The sequence below is a fragment of the Spermophilus citellus genome (genome assembly GCF_964194105.1).
Source record: "Spermophilus citellus genome assembly, chromosome: 18".
NCBI lineage: Eukaryota > Metazoa > Chordata > Mammalia > Rodentia > Sciuridae > Spermophilus > Spermophilus citellus.
Window position 1 is genome coordinate 56,852,571 of NC_138200.1, and position 13,988 is coordinate 56,866,558.

The 13,988-nt window shown below is 36.5% G+C and overlaps 1 protein-coding gene across 1 annotated transcript; it reads left to right on the forward strand.

The window, feature by feature from the left end:
• The first annotated feature begins 5,547 nt into the window (after positions 1–5,547).
• Positions 5,548–13,072, forward strand: CMTR2 (cap methyltransferase 2). The gene is made up of 2 exons (XM_081274832.1): positions 5,548–5,963; positions 9,367–13,072. Exon 2 carries the CDS (start codon positions 9,380–9,382, stop codon positions 11,678–11,680), a length of 2,301 nt encoding a protein of 766 aa, XP_081130958.1. The 5' UTR covers positions 5,548–5,963; positions 9,367–9,379; the 3' UTR covers positions 11,681–13,072.
• The last annotated feature ends 916 nt before the right edge of the window (positions 13,073–13,988 follow it).

Genomic DNA, 13,988 nt, shown 5'->3' on the forward strand with positions numbered 1-13,988 from the left:
CATTCAAATCTAAGTTACTATTTCATGAGTTTTAATGAATACATATATAGTACCTGTTAACTCAAATCCCATCAAGATATATAAGTTTGCATCACTCCAGAAAACTATTGGATTTTAGATCCTCAATTTATGCAATGCCACCTTAGAATATGTGTCTCAGGTTGTAACTAAAGATTCAGCAAGGTAATCGATGGTAACTGCAGAAGCAGTTTAGTTTGTTTGCTAACAGAGAAATAGAATCAGAGCAGAGGCTGGGAGCTAGTTGTTTTAATTCTTGTATGCTGTTTATATTTTCATTGTCATACCAGCAAAGCATAAGGCTTTATAGCTAGCTGCCAATCAGACACTATCAGTGTATGCTCATTAAAATGTTTGTTAAAATATGTATTTAAGGGTCTGGGGTTGTGGCTCAGTGGTAGAGTGCTCACCTAGTATGTGTGAGGTACTGGGTTCAATCCTTAGCACCACATAAATATAAAAAAAAGATATTGTGTCAACCTAAAAATATATTAAAAAATATATTTAAGAGTTGATACTAAATGCATTCACCTAACTGTGTATGTTCATCTGAATTTGCAAATCTGTTAGTGTAATGCTTAGTTATTTTCTTCGACTTTTGAAAGTATTGGGTTCTAGTGTCATGCACTCATACATTCATCTTTTCCAAAAACATTATAACAACTTACCCTCTTACTTGTGTGGGGAGAAAAAGAATGAAATTCATCCTTTTTTTTTGAAAATTATTGTTCTACTATACACTTTTTTGGGGCCATGAATATGACATTTTTTTAAAATTATTGGAAGTAATTTCTAGGAATTCTCTGCATAATAGATGGACCTTGTGTCATGCAGACCCGAGTCTACTATGGACTAGATGAACTTCAGTGCAATGTTTAGTCACCTTGATCCTTAATTTCTCTTAACAAAATGGGGCAATAAATATATCTGCTAAATGGAATGAAAGAAACTAAAAGTTTTAAAAAGAAGTACAGTTCCCAGCACATATTTTATACCCACTAAATGTTGTGGTTATTTTAGTTAGGGCAGACTCACTAAAAGGTTAACTGTTTGGAATATTCACGATAGTATTTATAAACCTCAGGGAACACAACAATTTTAGAACATTACATATCCTTCACCTACTCCTTAGTTCCTCAAAAGAACAATATTCACATACTTACCTTTTTATTAATATTTATTAAGAAGCACATTTAAAAAGCAACTGACTCCCACTAATGTCTAAAAGGCCAAAAGTTGACAAGAATGTGAAAGAACCAGAATTGCTTTTTATGCCTTTATCAGTGCAGTATAGTTAATACATAACAGCGGGTTCATAAAACATGAAATTTAATTTGATCCATTTCAGTCCCCAGTGCTGCTTCATTCCCTTTCCTCCTCCCTCCCACTATTCCCCTTCCTCTTCTTTACTGGTTTTCCACTGTAAATATTAAATTGGTGCTTTATAGATATCCATGCAGGTAGAATCCACTGTGATCTATTTATACTTGTACACGGAGTAATTTTGTCAAATTTATTCTGCATTTCTCCCCTTTTTCTGTCTCTCCTTCTACCTCCCCAATCTCCTTCCTCTACTCCACTGACTTTCCCTTTAATTTCCTGAGCTCCAACCCCCCACCCCCTCTTTTTTCCCCTTTATTGGTCTAGCTACCGCATATGAGAGAAAACACTTCTCTGAGTGTGATTATTTCACTTACATGATATTATATATATCCATCCATTTAACTGAAAATACCATAATTTCATTCTTCTTTCTGAGTAAAACTCCATTGTGTAATATACCGTATCTTCTTTATCCATTCATCCGTTGATAATGAACCAGCACATTGGCTGGTTCTGTAACTTGGCTATTGTGAGTTGGACTGCTATAAACATTGGTGTGCCTGTATCACTAGAGTATGCTGATTTTAGTTCTTTTGGATATATGCCGAGGAGTGGGATTTCTGGGTCACATGGCAGTGCCATTCCTATTCCTTTTTATTTTTATTTTTTGGTACTGGGAATTGAACTCAGGGGCACTCGCCTACTGAGCCACATCCCCAGCCCTATTTTATATTTTATTTAGAGACAGGGTCTCACTAAGTTGCTTAGCCCCTCGCCATTGCTGAGGCCAGCTGTGTCAGCCTCCTGAGCCACAGGGATTACAGGCATGCCACATTCCTAATGTTTTGAGGAATCTGCATATTGCTTTCCAAAGTGGTTGTACTAATTTGTAGTCCCAACAACAATGTATGAATGTACCTTTTCCCCCATATCTTCACTAGCATTTTTAAATATCTGTACTCTTGATAATTGCCATTCTGACTGGAGTAAAATGAAATCTCAATGTAGTTTTGATTTGCATTTCCTGGCTTGTTAGCAAAGCTGAACATTTTTTTCATGTATTGGTTGGTCATTCGTATTTGTTGGTCAATTATTCTTTTGAGAAATGTCTGTTCTTCTGCCCATTTAATGATTGGTTATCTGGGGTGTTTTGGTGTTTCTTTGCGTTCTTCTTATATTCTGGACATTAATCCTGTTGGAGGAGTAGCTAGTAAAAATCATCTCCCATTCCACAGGTTCTCTCTTCATGCTCTCTATCATTTTCTTGATGTGCAAAAGGTTTTTAATTTGATGCCATCCCACTTACAGATTCTTGGTTTTATTTCTTGAGCTTTAGGAAGTCTTGTTAAAAATGTTAGTGCTTGCACCATTATGTTGGAGTGCTGACCCTATATTTTCTTCTAGCATTTGCAAGGTTTCTGGTCTAATTTCTAAGTCTTTGGTCCACTTTGATTTGTCTTTTGGACAGGGTGGTAGAGAGGGATCTAGTTTTATTCTTGTACATATTGATATCCAACTTCTCTAGTACCATTTGTTAAAAAGGCTATCTTTTCTCCAACATATATTTTTGGCACCTTTGTCCAGTATCCGATGACTATAAGTATGTGGGTTTGTCTCTGTGTCTACTATTACATTGATCTTCTTATCTATTTGATGAGCAACCAGATCTAATTTTGTACCATGATATTATCTCATTCCTTAAAAATAATATCTTGGTTGGTGAACAACCAAGTTGAACAATCAGACTTCACTGTGGCTGGGGATGTAAAATAGTGCAACCATTTTTGGAAAACTGGATGTTTCTTAAAAACTTACACACACCTCTGTCTCACTGATCCTCAAAGTGTTAATTAGTGTTGAGGTTGAGAAACTTTTTAATCTACTCAATGACCTGGCCTCTTCACACCTAGGTTATTTACCCAAGAGTAAAGAAAACAAATGCTTACAAAAATGTATTATACTGGCATGTTCACAGCTAGGATTACTCATAATACACAGCAGGTTTACTCATAATATCACCAAACTGGAAACAACATAGAAATCCATCTACAGGAGAATGGTTACAGTCCATCCATATAATGTCATACCACTTAGCAATAAAAAGGAACAAACTACAGATACATAAAGCAACATGATTTAATATATTCTTAAAAATCACACTGAATGGAAAGGGGCTGAAAATAAAAAAGTATACACTTTCATATTTTTTAGTTCTGCCTATCCTAGTAGGCATAAATATGGTGTTAGAAAATAGATCAGTAGTTCAGGTGTGGTAGTATGCATCTGTAGCCCCAGCTACTCAGAGGATCCCTTGGGCTTACCATTTTGAAAGCAGCCAGATTATGGTTGTTTCTTGAGGGTGGGAAGCTGAGAAGGAGCTCGATGGCACTTCCTAAAATATTCCATAGGCATTTTGGCAGAAGGGATTGAATAGAACACTTGCAATGTGAGCATTTCACTGGACTTAAAAAAACTGAAATTCAAAGAAAAAGAAAGGACGTAAGGAAGGAGCCACCTGGTAAGTTTGGAAGATCATTTTCTTTCAGTTTTCCATTGACCCATTCTCCCCAACATCTATGTTTTCAGTCTTTTTATTTTACTCATTCTAGTGGATGGGCAATGGTATCTTTTTTTTTGGGGGGGGTTAATGTATATTTTTATGGTTTTAGTTTGCATTTCCCCAAAGGTTAATGAAATTGAGCACTTTTTCATATGTTTATTGGCCTCTTAGATATTCTTTTTTGGAATTGTCTGTCAGTTTTTATATTGGGATATCTTGTCCTTATTTATTTGTGGGAGTTTTATATTCTGAAATATCTATCTCTCTATATATGTATATAACTTCTCCCACTTTATAGGTTGCTTTTTCACATTGGTGGTATATTTTGATAGACACATTCTTAATTTTAATATAGATCAATTTATACATTTTTCTCCTTATAGTTGATGCTTTTTGGGTCCTGTTACAAAGTTTTAGTCTATTTCAAGGTCACACACATGTTCTCATGTTTTCTTATTCTTTGATTTTTTAATATATATTTTTTATAACTTTATTTTATTTATTTATTTTTAATATGGTGCAAAGGATCGAACCCAGTGCTTTACCCATGCTAGGCAAGCACTCTACCGCTGAGCTACAGCCCCAGCCCCTTATTCTTTGATGTTTAAAATATAGATTGACAATCCAAATGAGATGTATTGTATTTTTGTTTATAATGTGAAGAAAGAGTCCAAATAAATTTGTTTCCATACTAATATTCAAATGACCTAGCATTATTTCTTCTTTTCAGTGCTAAGGATAGAATCCAGGGTCTCTGCAAGTATTAAATAAAATATATATAGGCAAGTATTATATTAAAAAAGTGCATTTCATATTTATTATGTTTGGATATATTTATATAAACGGTTCAAACTTTACAAACATTTCTATATCATTTTATTTTCATGCATACTGTTGTCACATATATAATGGCTGCATGTAATGCACATGGACATTATATGGGTGTATCACAAATAATTAACTCCGTTAGGCAGAGAGTTTTGTTTTTTATTATTAAAGTGCTGAAATCAAGATTTGTCCAAATTGCGAGTCAACTGTTGGGTGTTTCTTAATGGCAAATTGCTAGAAGTGGTAATTGCTGTGTTAAAGTGCATACTCATTTTAAAAGTCTGCCTTCTGTTACTACTCAAAATACTAATTTTTAGTCCCACCCACAGATGTGAACCTATTTCTTTATATTCTCACCGACAGTGGCCACTATCAATCTTTTTAATCTTTGATAAAGGTATAGTTTTCAATATTTTAATTCCTAATTTTTAATAATAGGTTATACAACTTTGTATGTTTTTACTGGCTGTTTGTTTACTGCCTATTAGAATCTTCATACTTTTTTTTCTGAGTTTTTATTTTTCTTACTGGCTTATAAATACACACACACACACAATAACAGTATTGTCTAGCAGTTTTCCTAGTTTGGCTTTTAAACTCTTGTCTTTCAAGCTCCAGTTTTATTAAGATCTGTTTTAGGAACTAACATCACAGCGCAGGAAAACCTAAGGTCCAGCACCTGGGTGGGCGGAGCCAGCGCGATCTGGGTAAGTCGGCCCCGCCCCATCCCACCCCTTCACTCCCTTAGGGGCGGAGCCAAGGGACGCTCCTGCGCGCGCAGCTTCAGTTGCCATAGCGGCCAGAGGGCGGGAGACTGGCCCTTTCCAGTTGAGTACCTCCCGGAGAAACAAAACCTAGGGGGCCCGGGCCTCAGCATTGCCAAAGTCAACGGCGTGCGTAGCATTTACGCACGTGACGCAAGCCTAGCCGAGAAGGCGCGTGCGCAACGTGACTGTCAGGGCCCTCTAGCCGGCCCCCGCCCGTGTTTGCCGGGGGCGCGGCCTGGAGGAGAGTTCTGGCCCCAGGTGCCGCAAGGGCGGGTCCAGGCCGCCTTCTTGGCCTCAGGGCGCGCTGCCTTGCTGCCCTGCGGCTGAAGGTGTGGCAGATCCAAGGAGTGACCACCCCAGGAAGCAGTCCCTCGAGCGGAAGTGAGAATGGCTCCCACGAGTGAGGAGTGGGAGTGAAGAAGAGCAGCTTCTCCAGACCCTGGGGGCCCAGGTGGGCGTGAGCGAAGGTAATGCAGGCCGGATTAGGAGCCTGATCCTCCTTGGACTTTCAGTGGGCGAGGCAGGGGCGGGGACGACTTGGGAGGGCTTGGGACTCCCTTCCACTAGGCGAAGTGAGATCCTGGGTGCCCCAGCCCCAAAGTAAGCGCTGGGTACACCCTTCTGTTTTCACAGTTCCTGGCCAGAGGAGTTGGAGGAAAACACTTGTAAAACTCCCTTGTATCAACTGGAGAGGCAACAACTGTTGAGATCTTGTGGGGTTTGAGTTAGGTTCACTAATTTTACGAATTGTGCAAGTGTTCCCTTTGTGATTTGGGGCAGGAAACTACAAATTTTCGTGCTCGAGTCTGCAATATAAGAATAGTAATACAGACCCACCTAGCAGAATTATGATGCCACAAAGCTTTATGAAGTGCTTAATGAAAGTGATTGAGGATCACATACTGGAAAATTTTTCCATGCACTCTGGAAACTGCAGAGGTTTTTTTCTTCTCTTTTTTTTTGGTTGTGCATGGAAGTGCTGGAGTGAAGTTAAAATGCATTATTATGATTCGTATTCAAACGTGATTAGAGCAGTGATTCTTTTGCAAAGTGTGTTATCCATTCATTCATTCAGTAAGACTTGTTGCTGCTTTACTGTGCCCTAGTTGGCACTATTCTAATCTCTTGGGATGATATGTAAGTAAACAAAACAAAGATCCTGACCTGTGGAGCTTACTTTCTAGTTTGAGGAGGACACACAATAATCAGTAACCATGAATAAGTTAGAGGGAAATAAATGCCATGGAAAAAAGAAAGTAAGGTAAGGGAAATTGGGAATGCAAGGTGCAATTTTAAGTAAGTATATCAAGGGTAGCCTTCATAGAGAAAATTACACTTGAGCAAATATTGGAAGGAAGTAAGGGAATTAGCTGTGCAGATATCTGGGGAAGACCATTCCAGGTAGAGGGACCAGCCACTGCAAAGGTTTTTGGCTTGGAATGTGTCTGGTGTCTTCTGTGATCAGGAGGAAGATTTGTGTGGGTGGAGTGGAATGAGTAAGGGGAGGACTAATAAAAATTAGGTGGTCATACCAATAAAGTATAGTCAGAACCATGGAGGTGTTTGAACTCCTTTACTCCTTCTCAGGCAATTACCTATTTAAGGTAGGTAAGATTTCACACCTTAATTGCAGCTATTAATTAGTATGCGAAGTTAATGACTAAAATCAGACTTTTTCCAAAATGGAATACATTTGGTTGTAATTGCCAGTAAGTGCTGTGTGAATTAAGAGAGAAGAGCTTGCTGTAATAAAGTTGTATTTGCCCACCTTAGGATTTTAGTAAATGCAGAAATGCCTTCTTTCAGAAAACTGTCTAAATACAATGTAACAGTATAAACACGATTGATCTAAGGTAAGGAAAAAATGTTGGTGTGTATTTGTGACTTATTAACCTGTATTTCCATGTAATTTGTGAATACAGTATGGTAAATAAATGACTACGAAGGTTCTTATTACTTTAAAGAGGTTACAGACTGATGGATTAACTTGTAAAACAAATAAAAAAAGAATGAGGGCTGGGGTTGTGGCTCAGTGGTAGAGCACTTGCCTAGCATGTGTGAGGCCCTGGGTTCAATTCTCAGCACTGCATATAAATAAAGTCCATTGACAACTAAGAAAATAGTGGGAAAAAAAGAGAGAACAATATAAGAACAAATAGAACAATACAAAACAAATAGAATGAAGTCAACTGGATATTGTATTTATTATGACAGTTCACCTTTATTTCCCATTGTAATCCTTGAACCAGCAGTGTCTTTTGGGATGGTGATTTGGTTGTCAGTTTTTTTTTTTAACATCTAACAGAGATTAAAAAAATTGAGATAAAAAACAGTTGTAGAATACATTGAATATGCTAAGTAAGTGCAGACTTCATGAACTAATGTACCTATTAAATTGCACTGACAGGTGCCATATAATACTCATTGTCCTATCTATTAAAATTTAGAACTTTTCTAAAACTGCCAATTAAGTCATACTTCTTTCTCTCATATCCTTTTCCTTCCCTAGAGGCAGATGGTTTTGGTTTCTTAGTGTTATAACACAGGCTATAGAGGGACTGTAATTTTATTCAGTAAGGATATTTTACAAATTTAAATTTGATGATTTAAAATTCTGCTAAGAAAGTATGTTAAATTTTATAATGAAATTTTATAATGTAAGTATGGAGCTGTCTGACTGATCATATGATAGTCAGGAATGTATAATTTATAGAGACATGTCAGAGGGATTATTGGTCATTTCAACATGAAGCAGAAGGAGACTAACCATTAAAGTACAACCTAGTTTACAAGCAGTATAATGAGTGTATAGTCAGCTTTCCATTGCTGTGGCAAAATACCTGAGATAAACAACTTAGAAAAGGTTTATTTTGGCTCACAGTTTCAGAGGTTTCTGGCCACAGACTGATGGCCCATTGCCTTTGGATCTGTGGTGAGGCAGAATATCATGGCTGGGAGTGCATGGAGAAAAAGAGCTTTATAGCTCGTACCCAGGATACAAAATGAGAGGAAGGGGCTGGGGTTCCAATAGCCCTTCAAGGGCATGCCCTAATAATCTAACTTTCTTCCACATGGCCCCACCTCTTAGAGGTTCCACCATATTCTATTAGCAGCATGGGCTGGGAAACAAGTCTTTAACACATGTGCCTTTGGGGGACATTTCAGATTCAAACTAGAGCAATAAATTTTTGTCGTGAACTGTAGAAATGATTGGTGCCACCAAAGTGCATGCATCATTGAAATCTGGGCAGAGGATGTATTTAGCAGTAGTAGTTGGTGGTAGCAGAAAGGCTTGATAGAGGGACCAGTACCGGATTCACATGCACCATCACCTCCTAGGAGGAGGTAAAGTATAATGGGAACTAAAAAAGTCTAAAAGACCCTTGTTAGAGCTTGATCCAAAGTCATGTCCATGGATAAATCTCTTAAGTGTGTGTGTTTGAGGCCATGTGGATGGTGTCACAACCATGGGTAGAGTACTCTGGGAAGAAGCTAGATGGCTTATTATGATAATAAGAGTTGACATTAACTGACAAATATTCTTTGGTATATTCTTTTTATATGCTAGTGTGTTTTATTCTCCTCTAAAACAATGATAAGTCCATTTTTTTTGATAAGAAGAAACTGAATCCCAAGAGGTGAAGTATTTTTCCCAGACAATTATTAAGCTGTAAGTAGCAGAGCAGGAATTTGGACTCTGGTCTGGTGGATAAAGCTTTTATTTATTCCATATTGCCTTGTTTTATAACAGAGTGTTCTGACATTAGCCTTTCCTTATGGGGTTTGTTATAGGTGTGATCAGATTTACTACTGATGAAATTTAACTCACTAATAAATATGATTGATTTAATTTTGTGTTTCTCTTTCTAGATTTGACTTGAAAATGAGTAAGTGCAGAAAGCCACCAGTTCAGCAGTTAGCAAGTCCTGAGACATTCAGCCCAGATGTTCTTGCTGACATTTTTGAACTCTTTGCCAAGAACTTTTCTTATTGTAAGCCAGTTAATAATGAATGGCAATTACCAGATCCCAGTGAGATTTTCACCTGTGACCATGCAGAATTAAATGCATTTCTTGATTTGAAGAACTCCCTAAATGAAGTAAAAAACCTCCTAAGTGATAAGAAACTGGATGAGTGGCATGAGCACACTGCTTTCACTAATAAAGCAGGAAAAATCATTTCTCATGTAAGAAAATCTGTGAATGCTGAACTTTGCACTCAAGCATGGTGTAAATTTCATGAGATTTTGTGCAGCTTTCCACTTATTCCACAGGAAGCTTTTCAGAATGGAAAACTGAATTCTCTACACCTTTGTGAAGCCCCCGGAGCTTTTATAGCTAGTCTTAACCACTACTTAAAATCCCATCGGTTCCCTTGTGATTGGAGTTGGGTGGCTAATACCCTGAATCCATACCATGAAGCAAATGACAACCTTATGATGATTATGGATGACCGGCTCATTGCAAATACCTTGAATTGGTGGTACTTTGGTCCAGATAACACTGGTGATATCATGACCATGAAATATCTGACTGGACTTCAGAATTTCATAAGCAGCATGGCAACCATTCACTTGATCACTGCCGATGGGAGTTTTGATTGCCAAGGAAACCCAGGTGAACAAGAAGCTTTAGTCTCTTCTTTACATTACTGTGAAGTTGTCACTGCTCTGACCACTCTTGGAAATGGTGGCTCTTTTGTTCTGAAGATGTTTACTTTGTTTGAACATTGTTCCATAAACCTGATGTACCTGCTAAACTGTTCCTTTGACCAAGTCCATGTTTTCAAACCTGCTACTAGCAAGGCAGGCAACTCAGAAGTCTATGTGGTGTGTCTCCGCTATAAAGGAAGAGAGGCTATCAATCCTCTGTTATCTAAGATGGTGCTGAATTTTGGGACTGAAATGACCAGAAAAGCACTCTTTCCCCATAATTTGATTCCAGAATCATTTCTTAAAAGACATGAAGAATGTTGTGCATTTTTTCATAAATATCAGCTAGAGACAATTTCTGAGAACATTCGTCTGTTTGAATGCATGGGAGAAGAGGAACAGGCAAAGCTGACTAATTTAAGGGATTGTGCTGTACAATATTTTATGCAAAAATTTCAACTGAAGCCTCTTTCCAGAAATAACTGGCTAGTAAAAAAATCTAACATTGGTTGTAGTACAAATACAAAATGGTTTGGGCAGAGGAACAGATATTTTAAAACCTATAATGAAAGGAAGATGTTGGAAACCCTTTCATGGAAAGATAAAATAGCCAAAGGATACTTTAATAGTTGGGCTGAAGAACATGCTGTATATCATCCTGGGCAAAATTCTCTTTTAGAAGGAACAGTTTCCAATCTTGAGTGTCACTTATGGCAAATTTTAGAAGGAAAGAAATTGCCAAAAGTAAAGTGTTCTCCATTTTGTGATGGTGAAATATTAAAGACTCTGAATGAAGCAATTGAAAAGTCCTTAGGAGAAGCTTTAAATTTGGATTCCAGGCCAACACAGCAATGTTATTGTTCTTGTCACGTTTTTTCAGAAGAACTAATATTTTCTGAGTTGTTTAGCCTTACCAAGTGCCTTCAGGATGAACAGGTTTTAGAACCCAGCAATCAGATAAAGTGCCTGCTTGTGGGTTTACCAACACTCCATGATGTAAAAATGAACATACCAGTGGAAGTTCAACTCCTGGAATCAGCTGAACTCATGACTTTTAACTGTTCCTTGCTTCATGATGGAGACCCAACTTACCAGCATTTGTTTTTGAACTGCCTTCTACATTCATTACAGCAGCTTCATGCAGGAGATATGATGATTTTGCCTGTACTTTCTTGCTTAACAAGATTTATGGCTGGCTTGATCTTTGTACTCCAGAGTTGTTTTAGATTCATCACGTTTTCTTGTCCCACATCCTCTGAGCCCCTGAGAACTTGTGCAGTCTTGCTGTGTGTTGGTTATCAGAATCTTCCAAATTCAGTTTTCCAGTATCTGCAGAATATGAATGAATTGTTGAGTACTTTGCTTAACTCTGATGCACCCCAGCAGGTTTTACAGTTTGTGCCAATGGAGCTGCTCCTTAATGGGTCACTACTTGATTTTTTGTGGGATTTAAATGCTGCTATTGCCAAAAGGCATTTACATTTGATTATTCAAGGAGAGAGAGAAGAAATCAGCAGCAGCCTTCATTTATGAAATTGAATTTGTTCTTTCTGAGATTCAATTTTGTGACATTTTCCAATGTTATTACATCTGTTTGCTCTATCAATATTTTTCATTTTGGGGAAAGACCAACTTTTACATCATCCAAGATTTTAATTCTAGAAAACCATCAGCTAGTTCTGATTTCTAGGATACATGCATCCATGTAGAGTTGTTCCTTGGCAAAAATCTATTCAGTGATGGTATTCACCTCTAAACATGAGGATGTGTGCATTTGGAGAGGATATACCCATGCTTACACAATGCAATTGATTTGATCTTACTTATCTGCTTAAGATCTGCACCTATGTGCCTTCATTCAGAGTTTTTTCCAACTAACTTCTCATTGGCTAATGATATTAATGAGTTGATAGCAGTCAAAGGAGGAGGCACTCCTCAGCAACAGGACTTCATTTAGCTCTTGACAGTTTTGGATATCAGGGAACTCACTGTGCCAGATTTCTTGGTATATGCCATTCATTGCTTTTAGACCATGGACTGGATTTTCTTTTATGTTTCAAATGAAACTAGTGTGCTATTTTATAAATATTTTACTAAGTACAACCATGCAACTAATAATAAGACAGCTTCAAACCAAAGATCATGTTTAAAACAATGAATAATTGTGTCTAGTACACTCCTGTATCATGAAAACTTCATTTAACAATGTAGTAGTAATTTTTAACTTCCAGGAAATTATCAGTGAATGAAAAGATTTTTATTTAATTTTAAGGTAATCATTTATAATCTTATAGTCTTATTATATTGGGAATATATGAATGTTATGAACACAGTACTGAAGAAAAATTTAATACTTTCAGAATGAAGTCTCAATATTTAAATTTATAAAATCTTTACTAGATTCTTTTTTCAGTCTGAAAATAGCACTTTATGAAAAGATTAGCCATGAAATGGTTATTTCATCAGTTACATTTGATTCTTTTGAATTGTATGTCTTTAACAGTGTGATGAACTTTTTTGGCAAACTGCTTTAAGCAATTCTTCATTATCTTAAAGTTCTACAAACTAGACAATATTTATATTCTCATGTGCATTTTTAGGCATTTTCCGTTATATGAAAAATAGAAGTATTCTCTGATGTATTTGGTTGATAAATACTGATGTGAAAATTTTCTTGTTCTTTGCTATTTTGAGTTCCATTATAGATTCATAAATAAAGTCTTTAGCAGACAGATTTTTGTGTTCATCTTTTTTAAAGAGAATCATGGGAAAGTTAAAAATATAATTGGAAAGACTAAAAGAAGTTTTGAATGAGAGTTAATGTTCCTTCATTTCCTTTGATTTGTATTCATTAAAATTTATTACTTAATATTGTAGTATTTATGGAAACTATTGCATGAGAAAGATCGAGTACTTAAGGGTGGTGGTGAGAAGAGGGAGTATGGAGGCCTGGAGGTAGATTTTTGAAAGAAATCTCATTTCCTACAGGTGGCCTTTTGGAAGCAGTTCAAGTTATATGATGCTGGAAGTCGAATGGAAAATTGGTTACCAAGGGAAAACCCTCTTGGAAAATCATTTTGCACTTAATAGTCTTAATGCCCTGCTTGTAATCCATTTATTTTGCTTATTTTAACCATTTGTTAGAATAAGTTGAAAGCCTTGGTCCAGATGTTGATAATAGAACTTCTAAGCCCTTCAGATAAGTATTGAATGTTTAGTTTTTTTTTTTTAAACACATTTACCTGTATTGGAATCTAACATTGGAATATATTAGAATATATTTTGTTTCTTAGGGCTTTTGGATCAGTTGTTCATCTGATTTATTGGATTGAAATTCCTTTAGAGGTGAGTTAATAACTTGAGGGAGGTTCACGTTGAATTGAAGGTAGATGACAGGTACCAATATTTATAGGAATTTCTTTTGACCAAAGGGGAGAAAGAATGCTATCCAAAAAAGGAATGAAAAAGTCTAGTGGATAGTAAGATGTGAGAGATAGTTTATAAAGTATATCAGAGTAATCACAGTTTATTAAAAAATATTTTTCATAGGTCTTGAGATTTCCAATTTAATTGTGATGTTTTTTGAAAAGATTTTTAGCATTCAGAAATTTTTAACTTCACAAATGTGTTTCCTAAAAGCTTGGATGAAAAAAGCTGTTACAAGTTTGATTTTTTTCAGTATTTTGTTATCCCTAAGAAAAAAGGTTTTATGTTAGTGGGGCTTTTAGTGTAATTCCATTTAAATATTTAAATGCATTGAAAATACCTTTTCTGAAGGAAACTTAAAATCCAAATTTGTGGATTTAACTTCTATCTTTAAAACTGTTTTTGAGAGATTTAT